Source organism: Grammomys surdaster, unplaced genomic scaffold (genome assembly GCF_004785775.1).
Source record: "Grammomys surdaster isolate TR1022 unplaced genomic scaffold, NIH_TR_1.0 167, whole genome shotgun sequence".
Classification (NCBI taxonomy): Eukaryota; Metazoa; Chordata; class Mammalia; order Rodentia; family Muridae; genus Grammomys; species Grammomys surdaster.
In genome coordinates, this window is record NW_021604615.1 from 11,606,588 (window position 1) to 11,628,342 (window position 21,755).

Sequence of the window (21,755 nt, forward strand, 5' to 3'; positions counted from 1 at the left end):
AGAGAGAGAGAGAGAGAGAGAGAGAGAGAGAGAGAGAGAGAGAAAGAAAGAGAAAGAGAGAGAGATGATATTGTGTATATCATTCTACAATGTGGTTGTATTTCTTTGGGCTTCTGCAGAAGATCAAAACTGTGGTCAGGAAGGCTCTTTGTATTGCACCTGTAGCTTTACATTCAACTTGGTTGTATATATTCCTGAAAATGTACAGCATGTACTTCTTGCTACCTCTTCTCTCACTGCACAGGCCTCTCTTATGCCCAACAGAAAGGATTTTTGTCTTTCAAGAGTTTCAAAGCCAGAAGCATTGCCTGGGAAGGCGTTCATATTCTTGACTAGATTTCAGACAAGCAACATTGTAGCAGAACCAGTAAGTAGGAGATGAGGCTCTGTTTCAAATCTGAAAGTAAACAGTGTCATTGTTTTCCTAGAATCTTTACATATCCTAGAGATTCCCAAATGCATTTCCAACTTCACTACACAGAGAAAACGTTGAAAAATCCTGCATTTTACCTTCCTTTAATTCATGGTTTATTACAAAAGATATGTTGGGGAATAGAAGTAGCAGGCTAGAATAAATTTCTCACAAAAGAATCCACAAGAGCAAATCTATGTTTTATTTGTAGCTGAGACTGCACTGACTGCACTAATACCAAGATGGGATTAAAATAATACGAGGCTGTTTTATAAAGGACTCACCTATTTACTTCTCTGCTCAGGCAGTTCTTCCCAACTGAGACAAGTGACAAATATTAAAGGAGAAATCCTTACTTGCATCATTCTGCTCTTCAGATCTAGATTTAATTCATATAAAATAACACTAAAGTTCTTCATCTATTGTGTGGGGATATGGAGGTATAGAATAACAACATATTTAGTTACTCATTTCTGAAATAATCTTATTGTACTTGAATGATTGTAATAAGGACAAAGCTATAAATATTTGCGAAATGAACTTAATTTCCATGAATAACTCAGGGATACTTAGCCTCAGAACCAATGTCTACTTCTCAGTAGATACTTTATTACCATGAGATCGGAAATTCAGGACTTGGTTCACTTGGTGGGATAGAGTGCATGGGAAACATCCCCCCCCACACACACACTCCTGTGCTTGAGCACTCGGTCCCCAGTTTTCAGTACTGTTTTGAGAGATTATGGAACTTTTTGGGGGTCAAGTCTAGCAGAGTGAAGTGTATCACTAGATGAACACTGAGAGTTTACAGTCTTGCCCTACTTCCTGCCTCACTTATATTTCCTGTGATTGTAAAGATATGATCAGCTTGCCTCTTGTGACCTGCTGCCATGCCAGCTCCACCATTTGCAATATAAGCCAAAACAATCTTTTGTCTCTTAAGTGGCTTTTCTCCTCATGGTGTTTGATGGAAACAGCTGAAAGAAAACACTACACATTGTGACTAGTGTGAAGCAGGAAGCATGGTATGCAACCCAGAGTAAGAGTCTCTCCCTCATGCCAGTGGGGTCAGAACTGTCTCACAGCTCTTACTTACATACAGCTGTGGTCCTCACTGCTGCCTGCATGCTCTCTGTTCCATCTTCCAGAGGATGGGCAAACAAGGTTATTCGCATGACAGTTCTGAGACTATTGATCCCTGATTTAATAGTATCTCTCTCTTTTCTACTCACCAAGAGGCTCTTGGGAATCCATGTTAGAATAATGATAGGATCTCTATTATTTTTCATATATTAATTAATTGAAGAAACATTTATTTGGAAAAATAGCTTCATTTATTACTATGAGTGCTTGTGTGCAGGTTTAATAGAATTTGAACACAAACTTACAGGGTTAACTATCTCAATTACATGAAAGAAGAAAAAGTTAAATTAGTATTCTCGCATCCCATCTCAGCAGCAAGAGAAAGAACACAAACAAAAATAAAGCATATGTAGAAAGCGTGGTGCTAAGAAAAGAAGTGAGTAAGAACAGAAAAATGGACAGGTGGGAAAATTGCAAAGCCAATGTTTGTTACAGAGCAACAAAGAAACCTGATAAATTATTAGATAGAAAGATAGAAAGAAGAAGAAAAGGAAGTGTCAGCAGCTTCAAAAGAGACGGAGTATCAGTACTGGTTCTAAAAATGCCCGAGTATCAGCACTAGACATGAAAAAGATTGGGTCTCAGTGTTGTTTCTAAAAGTGAGTAATTACCAGCACAGATTCCACAGACCTCCAAGAGAAGCTAAAGTAATGTCAAAATGACTTTGTATCAACATCCTTGCAGATGGATGCTACTTGGGTAGGTGTCTTATAAGATATTTTTTTCCTAAAATTCATACAAAAAGAAATTGAATAAATATACTGAACTTAATTTTGAATGATTCTCAAAACAAAACTCTAGACACATGACTCCCTTTGTTCAATTTTACTAAAGGTAGACATAAGAATTTCATGAACTTGAACACATGACACCCAACTGCACCTGAAATATAAGATCTAATCTATAGACATAATCTATCAATTAAATTTAGTATTTGTAAAAAGGAATAAAACATCTCCATTTCAACTAATATTTATAGAGCTTTTTTACACTAGAAATCATTTGTTCACAATGAAATTCTTAATGCATGGTGCTCTTGAAGAAATAAAGAACATCATGGAAAATCTAAAAACAAATATATGTATGTCATATATATCTGTCAAGTTCCAGTATGGAGATGAAAGATTTATCAGTACTGTCAACAAGAAACATCACTATAACATAATTAATGAGAACAGGATTAACAAGAAGGGTTGAAATGGGTTCCATAACACAGGAATCACAGACAAAGGGAGTAGATATGACATGAAGCCCTCAGCATGAGTCCAATGAAACTAAACCCAGGCCTTCAGCCTTGCTAAGTCAAATGACAATGAGGAAAGAACATTTAATGTTATCCAGAGAGCAGACAGTCTTCTGGGACTCTGCATGTCAAAGCTGTCACTCACAGAGGTCCCAGCTGGTATTTGAGAGCCTATCTGACATGCTGCTGTCACCGGTGCTCTGCCTGATTGGGAGGACACAGGAGTAGGTAGAAACCTTTGTAGTCTGTGTCCACACTGACCACTCCTCTCAAGAGCATTACCATGGAGACAGTGAGACATGGACAGAGAACCATTGTAGCATTCCATGGTAGGGGGAAAGACGAGTGGTGATTTGGAGGCCAAGGAATCATAGCTGATGGTTGAGATCCCCAGTCTTCCCCACTGTGATGGCAACAAGAAGTATTGTTCACCTTCAGTTCCTCTATAGAGGAGGTCATGTAGATGTATATGCATGTAGATTCAGGCCACAAGTACAAAGGAGACAAAAAAAAAGGAGGAAAAAATGTCTGTTTTTTAAATACTACAACTGTATACAAAAATCATTCCTAAATTGCTTCCAAGAAATTACTCACCAGAATTAATTGAATCTAATAATGCCACAAGATTATCAGTTGATACAAAACCTCAAATTATAGATTACATGAAGTCATAAACCAAATTAAGAAAAATTTGGAATTTGGACTTAGTGCACATTTAAAAGACCACCCACACAAACTACAACGTTAAGATTGTGGACTGAAGGATATTATTAAAATAATTTAGCTAAATACCTGGGTTTTTTTTTTAATTATTCTGAAAACCAAAAGAAAAACATGTTTCACAGCAGATGATACCTGGCCAATAGTTTACAGAAAGATTTAACACTTTTAGCCACCAAGGATATGCAAGTTTAAGCCACAGGAAGTGAACCTTCCACTCATCACTGGTTAAATTGAGGAGACTGAGCACAGCACATCTGCGGTGACCCCAAAACCTGCTTTTCTCTATACAAGTGGAATGTAGAGTGGGCAAATCCTGTGGAAATCAGGCCAGTTATTGCTTCACCATCTACCACGATCCCATGTCCTGCATATTCCATGACTAAATATCAATGACCACCAAGGATGACTTAAAGAAAAATTGTGGGGTATGTCAATATGGTCAGACACATTACATACACATTGGAAATGTCATTATAAAACCCATTACATTGAACAATTAATATATATACTAATAAGAAGTTTCCCGTGTAAGAATTAGATGCAAATGACCACAGGACTGTCATGTATAGTGGCTGAAATCAAGGACTATAATAAAACAAGTGTTTATTAAGCACCAAACAAATATGACCTAGCCTTATGAGGAGCGAAAAAGGAAAAAAATACATCAAAGTCAAGACTGCTAGTGGATGAAGCTGAGGTAAAGGGTGAGGTGTGTTATTTTAACTTTTATCAACATAGCTGACTATGCCAGCCATTTTTGCTTTTCCTTTATCTCTCCTCCTCCCTTCTCTCCTCTCTTCTGCTTGTTTCTCTTCTTCTTTCCTTCATTTCTCCATCTCACTAACCTTCTTTCTTTCTCCCTTCCTTCTTTTCCTCCTTCCCTCCATCCACCCTCCCTCTATTCCTTTCTTTGGTAGGGTGTTACCATTTGAATGTTTTTGCCTGGGGCAAGTGTGGAATTACATGCATTCACTACCACATCTGACATAACTTGACATACAATAATTATAGACATTACAAATCAATCTATAGAGATCATAAATGCATCAATTCTCTGGAAAGATGGTAAAAACATAGGTGGACTATAAAACGAGCACAAAGCCCTTTTGTAAGTGAGAGAAATCTCAGTTATGGTGATGTATCATGGTTGTATATAAAAACACATTACATTCTATTTTACAACACATACCTTTCAATTTTTACTAATTATAGTATTGAATTGGAAAATTGCAATAAAAAGATTCATTCATCAACCTAGTTTTTAAAATTATTATCTAGCACTTGAATAAAAAAATTCAAGAATGCATGTTGTGTCTCTTCAGTAATATACGTATCTGAGTTCTAATTTCTAAAAGCTGAGACAGTGCTTTTGCAGGAAAAAAAAAGCCAAATCAACCCCAGATTCTTAGATTAATTTTATCTGAGGAAAGGTGCACAGTATTCTCAAAAGAGTCTTGCCAGGAGACAAGGGACCAAGGCAAACTTTCCATTTCAACACAAAATAGCAAAACTCTAAAAAGGGTCACGTTATATAAGGGCTTTTGGACTCTCCTGATCAATCTAAAAACACCAGCATATAGATTTGGCAGGGCTGAAGATATCCCTTACATTCATATGTTTCTACAACACTATGCATAAGAATTTCCTTTGGTTTGGATATGATTTGAAAATGGGAAAATAATCCTGACGCCACAGAGCAGCTACAAGATCGGGACTGCAAGACATTGGCTGTGATTCTGCTTGACAACTGTGGGCTGCCTTTGTGTGGGGTGAAGTACCCCCACTCACCATATGATTGCCTTCATTGTCTGTGCCACAGCAGTAAGGATTCAACACAGTCACCCTTGTCTGGTGCCAAGCGGTAATGACCCTAATATGAGTTGTTTCTCTTGTACTACAAAACAGTAAGGGAAAAATCAACTGAAAACAGGGAAGGTTATTCTGTCTCAGTCTGATAGGAAAGGCTACCATGGTGGAAAAGGCTATGACATGAGGTGTTGGGGGCATTTGGTCACTTCACATCTACTGTCAGGAAATAGAAAGAGATAAAATCTGAGACAAAGTTTACTTTCTCCTTTCTGTTGGATCTGAAGCTGTAGCTCATGGGATGGTGCATTCCATATTAGGAGTGAGTCTTCTTCATTTAGTTAACTCAACCTTGAAACTCCTTCACAGACATGCCTAGAGGATTTTCTTCTGATTAATGCTAGAGCCTTTCAAATTGACTATTAATAGCAACCACCATAGCTTTAATTCTGAATTGTGCCTGTGTTAGCTTTCCCTAAGTCACTCTCTACAGTCTGGGATGTGATCTTGGTGGAGAGTAGCAACTTTCATGAATTCACAACTGAGAGGGCATTCATTTACCACTATTATTAAGCTTTTTATTCAACTGGCTTGCTGTTTTCACTACGGAGATTGTGGTGAAATGAGAGGCCTCACAGGGCTATTTCTGGAGCGAGATCGTCCAGACGAACAGGTCAAAATGCAATGTTATGAGTAAGAAACACATTGTTGAATGAACAGGGCAGAGACGCAGGAATGAGGATACACAGGCACAGGCAGCTCATACCGACCAACCAGGTCCTCTACTTGCAAGCACTTCCCCAGTGGACTAGCTAACCTCCCTCAGTTTGAGCTACTTCCAGGGTCTTAAGTCCTTTCTGCTCTCCTTTCATTTGGGACCCATCCTTCAGACTGATGAAACTTGGGGTCTGGAGTCAGGAACAACAATATATATGTACTTCTTATGTAACTGGACAACAAAGGGCCATGAACACAAAGTTGAGGGACAGTAACTCAAGCATCAGTGTTCATCTATTTGAAGAAATGTTGGTGATATTTCCTCTTCAGTCCGGAAACACATTTGTTACATTGTAGCTTAAAAGTATAAAGAACCCCTTCACCTTTCCTAAGTAAGTTGCTCTCACTGCTTCAGAGCACTGGATTCTTTGATTTCATGAGTATGAGTTTATGAGTTGTAAACAATGAGAACAAATGTCCTCAGCTCTCTTCCACCTGCTTCCTGCTCCTGCCACAATTACAGAGCAGAGAGCTAACTTTACCAGACACAGACTGTAAACAGTGATCACACCACACAGGAACCACATCAAAGATGTAGAAACATGTAACATTGAAAGGCACCTAAAAGGATTCTATTCTCTTCTCGAAGCTCAAGCTTGACTTGGTCCTTGAGAGTGGCCAAAGACATGGAACTTGCCGAACACTGGGTACACGAGAGAGGCTAGCATAGAAGAGTCATGGATATGCTTTGCTTTGTTACCCTCAATTAGTACTTAGAAAGTCTGGTGACTCCTACAGTCCCCATACAGCATGTACAAAGTAGGGTGTACAAAGTAGGGAATCTTCTGGGCTTTCATTTCCTACAGGTTAATTTGCCACAGCCTAGCATTAGGGCACATATAATAAAATATATCCTTTGGGGTAAACTAAATTTACAAAATAAAAGTAGTAAAATCTTATCAAATAGATATACTTTTAGAGAGATATTATCTCCTGAGGGAATAAGATCAAAGCTCTCCAGCTTCACTAAGAACCACAGTGATTCAAGACTCTCTGCTATATTCCGTGCTGGCTTGTTTTTTTGTTTTGTTTTGTTTTGTTTTGTTTTGTTTTGTTTTGTTTTGTTTTCCATAGTTGTCTTAGGGACCTGTAGGAACTATTGTTGTGATCAGAGGAGACTCCAGGGTTAAAAGTTAAGACCTGGGTAGCCTCTGCCTTTAGGAGGTTGGGGAGTACTCTCATAGAAGCAGGGAGAGGGAGGATGGGATAGAGGCTTTCCAGAAAATAAATAAAATACCAAGTCAAAAAAGAAAGAAACTTAATGAAGGCACCAATGTCCATAGCTCAGCCTTTTTCCTATGGGCCACCTGTTTTCTTTTTATTTACTCTCTGGTTCATTCATTCATACTAAATATGTACTACAGTCCGTCATACAATTACATGCATATAAGCTGGTTACACAATATCTGGAGTTACATGCTAGCCAAACAATAGTTGAATGCTTATGTCTTATACAGTTCCTGAGTTTGAGGATTTGGGGTGAAAATAAGGTTATGAGAAAAACTCCTCCGCACTAATGCAACAGTGAGAAAAGTATCAATAGAAAGGAACCAAGAACACAGAGCCAAGGAACGCTCACACCTGGATATGGCAGGGAGAGAAGTTAAGCAGGTCTAGAGCTGAGAAAATTCACTCAAGGGAGCTGCTCCCTCCCACTCAGATGCACTGTTCAGATCAGTGTAGCCTCAGAGGAGTCCTCAAGGGTCTCCTTGGCTGAACCAGCCAATCAAGGGCAGGTTTTGGGATCCATGTTAATTATTATTTCAGATGCTGTGGCTTAAGCTAGGAAAGACTCAGCTAGCAGGAAACCGAGCTAGGGATCTGCTTCTTTGCTTATTTTTACTATGTTCAGATACAGTGTGCAGTGTATTTCATTGCAGAAAGAAAGGAATGTTTATTATGGAGAAATGGTAATTTTTTATATTTTAAATTTAAAAACAGATGACTTCAAAGGAAACAATATCTCTGTACATATCACCCATTCTTCTGAAAATTATTTTGTAAGTAATTATTCAATGAAAAATTGAAAATTTACCAGGCTCACAGTATTCTCAGCCCTCAGTTACATGGGAAAAGATAGAAACTGGCTTTGCCAATCAATGTTCAAAATGAGAGAAGTAAAGAGATGAATCTTAAACAGAAAAAAAAATCAATCATTCAACTAGAAATGTGGTCATCCACATAAAGCTCCTTCAAAATCCTGGAAATCCATTTATAGCTCTTATTTCTTATTAATATGGAAAGCTTCCCAGTAAGCTATTTTAACAAACTATTTTTACAGATCCCCCACCTTGAAGAATAAAAGTCAATTAATGCCATTCTGACTTTTTGACATGTTCTCTTCTTTTTTTCCCAGAAACCAAGGTCTAAAAGTATGATAATTTTATTGCCTTTTGAAAGAGAACGTAAAAATGATTCGTGAAGAACTTTCATTATGCCTAAAGCTGAGGACAGCCCACTTCCTTGTACATGAGAGCCCAGATTCCCACCTCCATTCAGTTCTCCCTTGGACTAGCTCAGCTCACTGGTATCCTTTTCCAGTACTGCCAGAATCTGACCTTAGCTGGTTCTAGCTAACCTCCTTCAGCCCTGGTTTCTGAATGAGAAAATACTGTAACTACATTTAGGTAGATGGTCATTCGTACAGTCACAGACAGTACTGTCATTCACAGCTTGTACTCAATATTTTTTGACATTTCATAGCTGTCCTACATCCTGTAGGTAATTTATCAGCACTGTTGATTTGTAACTAAATGATGCCAGGAAACTCTTCCACCAAACTACAACAGCCAGAAATGTCTTGGACTTTACTGCACCTCTCTTGGGGGCATATGTAGAGAAGAAAAGCAAGAGGGAGGGAAGAAGAAAGCAAGGAGGAAAGGAGTGGGGGGAAGGGCAGATGCAAGGGGGTTTCTGTAACTCCAAGACGATCTTATGCTACATAATGACATACTGCATCAAAAAAAAATTGAATACATAAATATATGCACATTCAGCTTGGCTCCATACCAAAATTACTGAGTGAAAGAGAGGATAAGAATATTATAGACATTTATGTCTACGTCCAAATTCCATACTTAGATATCTAATAGTTGGCTTTGCTCTACCCCATACAACCAGATATGGCCATTGTTTCCCAGTTTGACGTGATGCTTGGGACTGAACTCAAGGCCTCATACAATTCATATATATATGAATTCATATATATATAAGAATTCTTTGCCAACTGAGTTTCATCCTGAGCAATAATTAGGTGACCATGTGCTGAAGGATAATGAACTTGGAGCTGAAAGACAACAGGCCTCCCACTCTGGGCTCCTTCACCTTGCAATCTCATGATATTCAGATCATCCTCTTCATTTCCTGACATTGTGACTGGCCAAGACTGACAGGTGTCAGGCAGGTTATGCATGTAGGGTTAGCATGAGGACAGCATCTCTGAGCAGCATCCATAAGAGCTCAACCCATGGCTACCCAAGCCTTAATCAAGGTATGTGTCACCACTCCAGCTAAAAATAGCATGATCCTTTGATTTTTATCTGGCCATTGATCCACAAATTGTCCCCTTGAGACCTCATTGTGACAGTGGGAGCAGGAAATACAGAATTTCAGCCAAGATGTATTTCTAATCTAATGTCCTTATTGTGTGGCTGAACCCTTCCCAGGCCTCTGAACTGTCATGCTGTCACACTACCATCTGCAGAGTTAGCACTAGCAGAGTTCTCAGTGATTAACCTAATCAAAGATGCCACCCCAGGTTTGAATAATAAGAAAACCTGTGATATTTTAACAATGCAAATGCAAGATTTCCTGTCCCCAGTGCTCCAACATTCACATTCCTTTTCCATTATTATGATCATTGCAGAAAATCAGGGGTAATCTATGAGCCCAGGAGGGCAAAGGAGTATAAATGCTGGGGCTGCTTCCCTTGGTCTCCCAGCCCATGATCAGCAGAAAACAATGTGTCCATTCTCCTACTTTGGGCTTCAGTTTTCCTTTTGTTTTACTTTTGAGATTTGGATGGATTTATTTCTGTCCAACCTCTGATATAACTATGGAATTATTTGCGGAAATTTATGCGACCTTCAGTTGTTTTCAGATTTGGGACAAACAAATACTCCTTCAAAGTCAGAGAGCACATTTTACGTGCTAGTCACCATGGGGGACATTGCCCCCGGATACATAAAGAAATGTTATCCACTTATCTTTGTGTTACGTGAACATAAACCGAAGTCAATAGCCCTAATCATCTTCATTGTGGGGCAGACTCACTCAACAGGGATTCAAGGAATATTTACAGGCTGACACTACTCAACACAGGAGCAGGACTACCGACATCACCTGGCTGGGATTCAAGGATATATGTTGCATTGCGGAAGTGAAATAATAATAATAATAACAATAATAACAATAAGCAGGCACACCTCTAAGAAGTGTGCTTGTGGGTCAGATGTCAGAGGACAGCTGTAGGAACCACTCCATCTTGGTAGCTCAAATTTTTAGTGATGTTTTAAGATACATTTTAAATGCAGTAAAATATGTATTCCTGAGTTGTCATCAAATTAAAGAGCAACCAATAACTCTAAGCTGAATACCCTATGTTTTCTTAATTGGAAAATAGGTATGAACTTAAAATTATCCTGAAAAAAAAAAAGATCCCTTTTTATGAGAATGAAAAGAAGTTTCTTTTTTTCTTTAAAACTTGGTACTCAAACTGCTTGACAAAACACCTCTTAAGTTTTAGTCAGTGCATATTTGGAGTGATGACAAACAGCCTTTGTGCTGCAAGCAGTACTGGGCAGCTCTCAGAAGCTACTCTCCTCATAGTTGTGTGAGTCAGAAATACCACACCAATCCTGTCCTCAGGAGTCCTTCCTGAGTATTCATCTGCTTTAATTGCTATTGGCAAATTGTCTTTAAGAGAAAAACCTGTGATGTAAAGGATAACGAATAACAGATTTCAGTACTGCCCTCCCCAGCTAGAGTTTGGTACTAATTACAATGGTTATCTCAATCATCAACCATGTCTGAATAGTGAGAGAGTATTCCTCTTACCTTTGATTTCTCTGACAACACTCACAGTCCTATTTCCTGCACACCATGAGGCATGTGGGTAGCAATGAGTAGTGCCAGGGTAGGATAACTTTTGAAATGTTTATCTAGCTTGTGTTAGAAGAGACGCCAAATGTATTCCTACAAACCTAACTTTGGGCTGCACAGAGGCCTCTAGATGTAGAGCAGAAGGAAGGATTCAGATACATAGTGTAGAGGTAGAAGCAGTACCCAGCCTTCAGAATACAGTCAGGTGGAAATGGGACTACCGAGTAGCTTCAGCTCCAGCAAAGCATAAAGGGGCCCTATAACTGGAGGGCCCAATATATATCCTCCTCCTCCTCCTCCTCCTCCTCCTCCTCCTCCTCCTCCTCCTCCTCCTCCTCCTTCTCCTCCTCCTCTTTCTCCTCCTCCTCCTTCTCCTCTTCCTCTTCTTTCTCCTCCTCCTCCTCCTCCTCCTTTTCCTCCTCCTCCTTCTTTACCACTCTCTGATTCCCCACTATAAATACTGCTGAGCAGAAGCAGTATGGTAACATTGCATATCACCTCATGAATAATTATGCAGCTCCCTGAACTAAACACATCTATCTGTGTACCACTCAATGGAGCCACATTGCAAAATACAAGAAATCTAATGGATTTAATAGCAGTATTTCATCACCACTCCTATTACAACAGTAAGAAGAGGAAGAAAATTATTCTTGAATTTATTAACATAAAATGATATCAGTAGCACCACAAGAACCCAAGAGGGTAACAAAATGTTGAAAGTCATGAGACAGGTATCAATCAAATTAACATGTGAAACAGAGTTCCTATATGTGAGACAGATTTCTATATGTGAAAGAAATATAGAAAAACGTTAATAGAAAAAAGAACTATTTCTGAACACGTACTTAGTAGGCATTTTTATAGAGGTAGAAAGAATTAATTTTCCCACAGTTATGTGTGTTGATATTGGAATGATCGACATCCCACAATACCTCTCCTTTGCTCTGTCATTATTTCTCTAACCCTGTTTTCCAACTAACAGGCTTAACTCTTGCATGTTCAAGACAAATGAATAGCTAATATTCAGGAGAAGAATTCATAGCCAATGAATCAGGGTCATTTAAGTAGATACAGTGCCCAGACACCCAATGACAGAACAGACCATCCATTCTAAGCAAGAGAAAGAAAATTGACCTAACTCATAAAGAAATGGGGATAGTCACGGCATGATTCATGACAGCATTCAAAAACTGTTTTCTAAAGACAGACAATTGACCTCCCAACTGCTGATATTATATCTGAATCAGCATACAAATAAAACATATTTGAAAATAATTCTTTAGAACACATTAATGGTGTATTTTGTAGTGATGTAAATCTCTCAACTATATACACAGATAATTTCCAGTGGAGTTGCTCATCTTCCACAAAGACATGGGTAAGTTGTCTAAGGTAGATGTTTATTTCTGCTGTCCATAATACTAATACCATTTTCTTGACTTCAGCATCCTTTTTCCTTCTGCTTACTGTCAATCATGTTATAAAAACCCAGTTACTAAGCACAATCTAATTACTGGAGAATCAGAAACCAAGAGTATAAAGATTCTGTTAGTCTTACATGTGTATCTTACTCTGTTGAGTAGGGTTGCAAGCACATCTGGGAGATAGAGTCCTTACCTAGCATTTAAGAGGGCCTACGATTGAACACAGCACAGCAATAAAAAATCATGCAACGCACATTTTCTAAATTTAGATGAGAAAATCTGATTCTTCCAAAGGAATATCATCTTTCCTTTATGAATTAAAAATTAATTGTGTGGTATCTAGTTTGACTAATGGAAAAATATTATATGAAAATTCTGCCAGTAAATTTATTTTTCCTTGTAGTAGAAATCACAGATGAAAAGGCCATAATCATAATAAGGAGAAATGACAACTAAGGTTTTCCAGAATTCACTGTTGCTGAGAGTCTGCCTTGACCTTGCCCTCTCAGGGTGAGGCAGTTGCTCTACTACTCTCTCAGTTGAACCTTGCACTTAATTTCTATTTTGTTTTTCTTAGAAAAACACAATTGTTTAAAACTGAAGTCCACTGTAACTTTACTTTAATTACCTTGACAATATCTCTGAGCAGATCTTAAGCACTTTAAAACTTCGTTCACTAACAGGATTGCAAGTTAGAAATAAATATTCACCATATGGCATTGCCCCTTGTGTTTCTTTATATTAAATTTTTTTCTGTTAAATAAGTATGAATGTCAATTACAGTAATATTTCAGAATAGAGAAAACCAAACATGCCACTACTCTATGACAAGAAAACTTGGTACTTTACCTCACTTTCAAGTTCCCTTGCTGGGGCTGTCCATCATAGACAGATAAGATGTCAAAATCCTCTTCTAGGGCAAAGGTGTGGAAGGATAGCTGGATCCGGTTGCGTTCTCCAGTGATAATTATCCAGGTGCAATTGGCATAGTTGGGGTACCCATGAGGAAAGCCAGGACTTTCGATGGTGCCATTGGGTCCCTGTACCAGGCCACCACAATTCTGACCTAGGTAGAAAAACAGAAAATAACATGTTATCTTAGTCATCATCAAGCTACAATTTTAAGAATGCCCCTGACATTTTGATCAAAATCTTTAATGATATATTATAGGGGTCTTGTGCATGAATATTAAACAGAAATTTTCATCAGTGTTCAGGATATCAGGAGAATAACAGAAGATGGAATTGAAGAGAATCATAGAGCCATATTTGTAAACTCACACAAAAAGTTCAGCTTCAATTTTCTACAACGGGAAAAGATTCTCCATGAATGATCTGCACAAAATACTGAAACCCCTCTGTCCATCAGTTCTTTGTTAGAGACTTGGAGTTGCAGACAAAATCAATATTATTAATATAATTGTAATGAACACAGGTTTAATACAACTAAATTATTTCAACATATGGTAAGACTGATAGGAAGTATCATGGTCAGCCTTCCAAGAATAGATTTGAGCCTGTTCTGTGTTCATGGGAGTGCTGTGATACGGAAGGATATAAGATCATAGAGTTTTGCTGCTGAAAGTAGAAGTTATTAAAAAATATAGTTTAAGTGACACTTGAAAAAAATAGTAACATAGCACAGGGTAGAACACAAGCATATCTTCACCAACAGTGTCCCCCTTTCACAGGTAGGATACCCTGTATGGAGGAAAGAAAATACTGCATCAGAGTGGTAGAATAACTAAAGAAAATCCTTGGGATTGTAGCTGTGCAGAAAACACAGTTGTAGACAGAAACATTAAAATTTTTCCAGCCAAAACTTCATCTATGCATGACAAATAAACTTGGTGACTAGAGAATTCTCATAACTTATAATTGTATGCTGTCCTTTGATATGGAATGAATAGATTTTGGCTATATGACCAAAATAACTTCAAAAGAAGACAGTTATCTCTCATCTGTTCAAAAAAAGAGAAGAAATTCTTCTTTAACTGGTATGTGTCTACTCCATACATTATGTTGATACAGAAATATGTATTACATCTAAATGCTTTATGTTCACAGACAATATAACCAGGAATGCAGCCCTGATAAGATGCACCCTCAAAGATGCTGAAATGCTGAAAATAACAGTTCCAGCTTCCTGTATAATCCTACCTTAGAACATCAATGCTGTTTCCTATATGACTTGCTTCTAAGACAGTGTCAAAATAGCTCATTTGGTCTAGCTTTACAGACTGTTCCAATCAGAACTTCAGTTAAACTCTGAACTTCGTCAGCATACAGAAACTGGACAACAAATCTTATAACTACCTTTCATAAGACCAAACATTTTCCTAATTTTATTGGGTCTACCAAAAGGAAGACTGTGCCCAAAATCAGTAGGAAGCAATTATAAGAGAACTCTACCTCATTCTCAAGAGGGAATTAAATAGATATCATATGTTTGTCATATTTTAAAAGGGGATGGTTCCAAATAGTTATGGAGTTGATCAGGGAGAAGAGTAGAGAGATTAGATTCAGGGATTTCCTTTTCTCTTTCCATTATTTTTCTCTATCCTTCTTTTGTTATTTGGTAAGGAGAAGGGTGTCAAGAAGAAAGGGGAAATAAAGGGATACATTACTGAAACTACTCTTCAACATAGATCTATTGCTAGTCTCAAATAAGTTTTTTTGTTTATGTTGATGTGAATTATTATACAGTGATAAAAATTTAAGGTTATTTTGATACACATAATATATTATGTTTTCAAAATTTATTTTAGGTATTGCAATTATATAATTCCTAAAATTGCAATATAAAATTCTAGTCCTTTTGAAAGCTGCTATTACAAACAGAAATGGTAGAAATGCAAGGTATGGACTATTAGAAATGGTTAAAAAATGCAAGCTAATAGTCAGGCAATTAAATTCAGAATCATATTAAATACTAGTTTAGTTCATTACAATAAGATGTTTTAAAGGTTATTCAAATACTCAATAACTAAGAATTAACAACATTTTACAATTCAGATATACTATAAATAGATGCTTCGTCTTCAAAAACCTCAGAGATCCACAGAATATGGTATTTAAAGATGTGTCATTATTAAAAGATTTTTTGTCTGTGAGACAGGCCTGTTTCTGTTAGTACCTCCTTCCCACTTCAAAGAAGATGATGGGCATCAAAATCCTCCATATGGAGTTTCTTCATAAATGGCAAGCTAGCCACTCGGAAAAGAAAATACACATGCTTCAACTACAGACAAAATGATGATATCCAGAAGTGACAAATGGAAGCGGAGGGAATGGGGGAGTGGAATAGATTATCAAACACCACCAAGGTAAGCAAGCTCTTCATTATTCCTACTTTATAAAAGTATATACAGTATATATATATATATACTGGGCCAGAAAGGCTGAAGATGGATGCTCCAATGTTATAAAGACAATTCTGGGAAAGTGTTCAGATAGCCCAATATGTCTCTCTTTTATATAATCTTGGAAGCTATTTGTCTGTACTTCCTACTTACTTAGGTAATAATTATTCCTTCTCAAGTCTCTGATGTGGTTGAACACTAGATAGTTCTAGTCTCAAAATTAAGCTTAAATTGTTTAGAATTTAAGAAAATATTTTTCAGGACCAAGAGGATGATTTTAGGATGGCAATACAAGTTGTGATACAAAATGACTTAGCTACAAATCTCTAATTCACAAAGATAGAACAGAAAATAGAATACTTCCTCTAAATCGCTAAATACTTTTTGACTATACATTATAATGTAAGCCATATCTGATAACCTTCATTATCATTATTACTGTATTTAGTTTATATTTGAAAGAAAAGAGAAATGCAGAGAAAGTATCTTATGTCCTATGTGTGTGTGTGTGTATATATATATATATATATATATATATATATATATATATATGCATCTTTAAAAAAGCTATGACATATAGGAAAGGGTAGAATAGAATAGAAGGTGGGATATCTAGACAGCAGAAACAATTTTGTGATAGTACCATGCAAGAATGATTTTCCAGGAACATGTGATATGAGTGACACATGATACCTGAACACAGGTAACATGACACATGTCAATCGAGATTAAAATAATATTGGGCTATTTTAAGTTATGACCTATTCAATGAAGAATGAAGGTATATAGCGAAGATATTTTAAGTATATTTTGAGTCTGAGTCTTATGTTGGGGAACATGGGGATGGGAGGATGAAGGAGACCTAACTTCTGCAGAGAAGAGCAGAATACAGGCTAAGGGACTGGGACTAGTTCCCTTTTGCCTCTATGGAGAGAGAGAGAGAGAGAGAGAGAGAGAGAGAGAGAGAGAGAGAGAGAGATTTTATGTGTATGTCTCTATGTGTATGCAAGTCCTCAGGGACTCTCTTAATAGACTCATATTTCTGACCTAGTTCTACACACCAGTCCTTTAGAATGAGTTGGAGAATCAGCCTTCCCCTGATGACACTGTGCCATATAGATCAATTCTGAAAGACTAGTAATAACATCATATACAATCTGCTGATCCCCTTTTCCATTAGACATCCTTTTAAGTCCCTTCCTTTCCCTTCCCTTCTCTTCCTTTTTCTTCCCTTCCTTTCCTTTCCTTTTCTTTTGTTTCCTTTTCCCCAGCTTCACTAATCACCCTTTCTACTGCTCTAGTCTTTTATCATCTTGGCTCAAAGACCACCCTTTGAGATCCTCCTTCTTTGTCCCTTCTCAAAGCCCTCTACTATCCTAGAAACACCTCAGTACAAACCCCCTTAGTCCGCATGTGATTATAGTTTTTCCTCTATCTTGTTATCTCTAACCATCTGCCTGTCCTGAAAAACCTAAAAGTCACAGGAATCAGTGTAAAGGAGTGGTGTGACTAAGGTATGGAAAGGCCAACTGCTCTGTCTGCCTCACTGCCCTGAGTCCCTTTCTGCTGTAAATATTACCAATATGGACAGGAAGAAAACACTTCTTTTTAGTTAATTTTAGTATCTAATTGATTTGGAGACAGGCATGGAATGATTTCTATATTTTTTGCAGTTTTTCCTTCCCTCTCAGTTGGACAATTTCCCATCAATTCACATTGTGCATTCTTAAGTGTTTTGACTAGGACTAGGACTGTGGCAGAAGTTTCCAAGGAACCTGAACTTGCTATGATTACTGCATGTGGTATAAGTATTAGAATATAAGTATTATCCAAGATTTTTTTGTTGTCCTGCAAACAGAGAATTATTTCTAACTACATTCAGTCTTTAAAAAATCACCAAAGTAGGTTTTAGTGAGCTCAAATATTTCATGGTAATATTATCAAATGATTGTGGGAGATTGCAAAATCTTACTAAAATACATTTAATGAAAGGGATTTATGAGTTTAAAAACTAAAGAACTAATAAGAAGCCCATTTTCCAATAAATTTAAATCTAACAATAATGCTCTAACAACTGGATATTAAAGCTGTGGGGATTTGAAAGGGCTTTAAAGGAAAAAGCTTTCCTGGTTTGTCTAGCAATTCTTGCTTCATGGTAAATAATGAAAAAATGAAGGCTTGATTATAAAGAGGAAAAATGAAAAAAAAACAACAAGAAACTAACAGAAAAGATTAGTTGAAAAGTGGTCAGTGTTTGACACCCATCATGTGGCACCAAGTCACGAGACATAAAGAGTTCCCAGGAGAGAACTTTCAGGCAACCTTCAGGGCATCTATTAAGATGATACATTTTGCAGTACAACTCTTGTTTTATTACTACACAAACTTTCCCACAGGCTCTGACATAAACTTCAAGAACTCCTCAAGAGTTCTCAGCAAAGAGAATACTATCCTTTGCTGTATTGTGTAATCCATGAAGAGGTTTTTAATTCCCCCATGCCCAAGAACAACACTAGATTAGTAGTGAAGGCAAAGATTATCCAGGGAGAGCTTGAGAAAGAGATTGTATAATCTTCACTGTCACATCTAAATGAAATGTTTCAGTCATTAAAATGGGATTTGATTGATTCTAGTTAAGATAAGCTGCCAGAAGAGCAGAAAAATTCCAACACCCACTCAATTGTCAATTCCAGACTTAAAACAAAGCCAACCTTCACATTGGTAACAGGATGGGTAACAATCATCACTGGAAAGAGAGTGGATTTTTCAACTAGATGTCCAACAGTGAAATAAATATTGATTCAAGTCCTATACAATATATAAATTCAATTCCATATGGATTGGAGACCTAACTATAAAACAACAATCTTTTCAAAAGACAATGTAAAAAATAAATCTTTGTAACTCTGCATAGTTTTAATATAAAACATAGAAAAGTAACCATCATAGGAACTATCAGAAAGAATAGTCATAAAAAGCAAGGTATTAGAAGTACATATTTGCAGTAATTGATACATGAATAAACACACAGATAGAACTCACCTACAGGTTTGTAAGAAAGGGGCAACATAATAGAAATACAACCCATTTCCAGATTTTGCTTTCTAAGGACAGAAACAATGTGATCAGCCTCATGTGTCTAGGTTGATAGCATTCTTGACATCATACAACATGTCTCTGTAAACAACGTGCCAACATAAGTCCTTAACTCTGTTCCTCACTTTTGCAGATTGCTTCTGTAGCCTCCCCACTTCTTCCTGCACTGCTTCAGTCAATTGTCTCCTTCTATATGGAAAAGACTTAAATGGAGAATATGGTTCCAAATACAGAGTACTTTTTTTGTAGCCCTGAGTACGTGTGCTGTAATGCTTGGGTTCTGGTTTATGGGATAACACGGAAGCATTTGGATCTCCAAATTAGAGAAAACATAGAATACAGTAAAAAGAGCTTGACCAGAAATTTCAGTGCTATCTGGTAACACCAGAATGCAGATAGTGCAGACGGGAGGCTCATGGAGTTTGTAGGCATGGAGGGATGCGTATGTCATGAGAAAAAAAGAATCTCCAGAAAACTGGCTTAGCTTTCCATTATATTAGACAATCTGGCTATATTTTGCATATGTCTTGAGAAATTGATACTGAATTATGAAGTAATGGAGTAAATTATGTAGAAAAAGAATTTTAAGACATTGGAGCATTTGAATGGCGATTACTCTCTGTTCTTAGGTTTACAGTGAGACAGAGCATCAAATTGAAAGCAAAAGAAAAGAATGTTTGGTTTGGTAGGAAGGGTTATAAGTGAGTTTAAAATTAAAGATAAAGAAGGCACAGACAAAGTACCTGTCAGGTGATCAAATAGGAAGTTAGGAATTCACGTCAGAGCAATTGGAAAAACACTCTGAGTATATGAGCCCACTCTCAAGGGCTCCAGTTCATAAAAAGCCCAATACATTTTGAAGGAGAGATGGGACTAAGAGTGTTACCAAGCTGATTATGCTTTTTGAACTGCCATCTATTAAGGGGTTCGCTAGTTTCAGACCCCCAAAGTCCATACAGCCTCTGAGAAGCCACTCAAACTGTGGTATAGGTGAACTACTTCTTGAGCTGGGTGTATAATTTACATGATACTGGTTTTCTAGGCACACAAAATGAAAGAGTAATAGCATCATGGAGGCTTGCATCAAGATTTCAGAAAGTTCTTGAGGCTAAGCAGTGAATGGGGAAGTTAGATTCCTTGAAAATTCCTGAGCGGGTATTATATTAAGTGGCAAAGGTGACTCATAAGTCAGAAATTAAGTTCACTTACCGTTCCAATATAAAAGATAATGAATATTATCACATGACTATAGGACGCCCTTTCCCACTGCCCTGATACCCAAAGGACAGGCGTGAGATCAATTTGTTCTGAGGAGTTTTTTGGCCTGAGTGATCTGCTGAGTTTGTGACAATAAGAAGCATGGCCATGATGCATAGGCATCAATATAGAGAAGTCTGGCTAGGGTTTCTGTGCTTTGGGTTCTTAGAAGCTGCACAAGCAAGAACTGCACAGACAGGAGCCTGCAGCTGCAGTTTGACTCTGTGCTGGAGTACAGAGTCAAACTGCAGTTGATCATCTGTAGCCATCGCCCATCCTTCAAGATGCTTAAAACCTTCTGGGAGAAAATATAACTTAGTGGGCCCTGGAATAGCTCCCTGCTTCGAAAGCCATCAGCAGACTAAACAATGTCATGCCACTGTCATGCTGAGGTGCCTAGCCCTCTGTTTCGAAGGAAGTGGCATTTGGTTTGTTCCTCTCTGGAGCCCTCGTTACTGCTTTTCAGGCTGTATTACTGCGCATCTTCTTTTTCCCAGCATAAGGCATTTGCAGCAGGGACGTGTCTATGATGTATTCTGGCTTACTTAGGCATGTGATAGATGACGGAAATTCACATGCATGAAGGCTCTCCTGGGTGCCTTGTGTAGTTTTGCTGCCTCAGTTCTGTGCCTGGTTTCCAATATTACAGAGGGAGAAAGATGGGCACAGAATTTCAATAGTCATATGCCATAATCTGAAAGATTCTCCATCTCATTTAATTACTGGATAAACTTTGAAGTTGGAAACAGGTCAGCTTTTGATTCATGACTCACGTTCACTTTTATTTACATGGTGTTTTATGAAAAGAAGGTCTGCTGTACAAAATCCTCATTCTGAGCACAAATATCTGACTAGTAAGAATCCTGTAACACAAAATTTGGTTAAGTAGCTGTGGAAAGACCGGGTTCATACTGGTTAGCATTTAAAGAACAGCAGGAAGTGTTATCCCATGTTGAGTGCTACTAACACATGAAGAAAGTATGAACAGAGCAATCAAGAAGTAGAACAAAATCAGAGTAGCCAAAAATCTGGCTGTCTATAATTGGAGAACAAACTAATATTGATAGAGAAAGCAGAAGCACAATAAGGTACAGAATTGACGGCTATCACTGGTAACAAGCAACAAGACAAATTCATGTTTGTGGCAAACCTGGGTTATCATATCATATTTAAAATGACACAATTCAAGAGGAGGAAGAACATAGATATTTAAAATTCTCAAAGCCAGTATATATTCACCTCAGACATCCATTCTGTGAAAAATCTTAATGTAGATTTTCAGGTTTTCACATCCTACATAAACTGATATGTCCCTGAAATTTTATTCATTTCAATCAGACATTGAACTCCAGAGTTTCTGTTTCTCTCTCTCTCTCTCTCTCTCTCTCTCTCTCTCTCTCTCTCTCTCT

At 37.6% G+C, this 21,755-nt stretch overlaps 1 protein-coding gene across 1 annotated transcript in view; it reads right to left on the reverse strand.

Moving 5' to 3' along the window:
- Csmd1 (CUB and Sushi multiple domains 1) overlaps positions 1-21,755 on the reverse strand; it is a 1,525,237-nt gene that overhangs the window by 1,210,500 nt on the left and 292,982 nt on the right. The window contains exon 2 of the mRNA XM_028766288.1: positions 13,481-13,697. Coding sequence (XP_028622121.1) covers positions 13,481-13,697 — 217 coding nt within the window. The remainder of the gene's footprint in view (positions 1-13,480; positions 13,698-21,755) is intronic.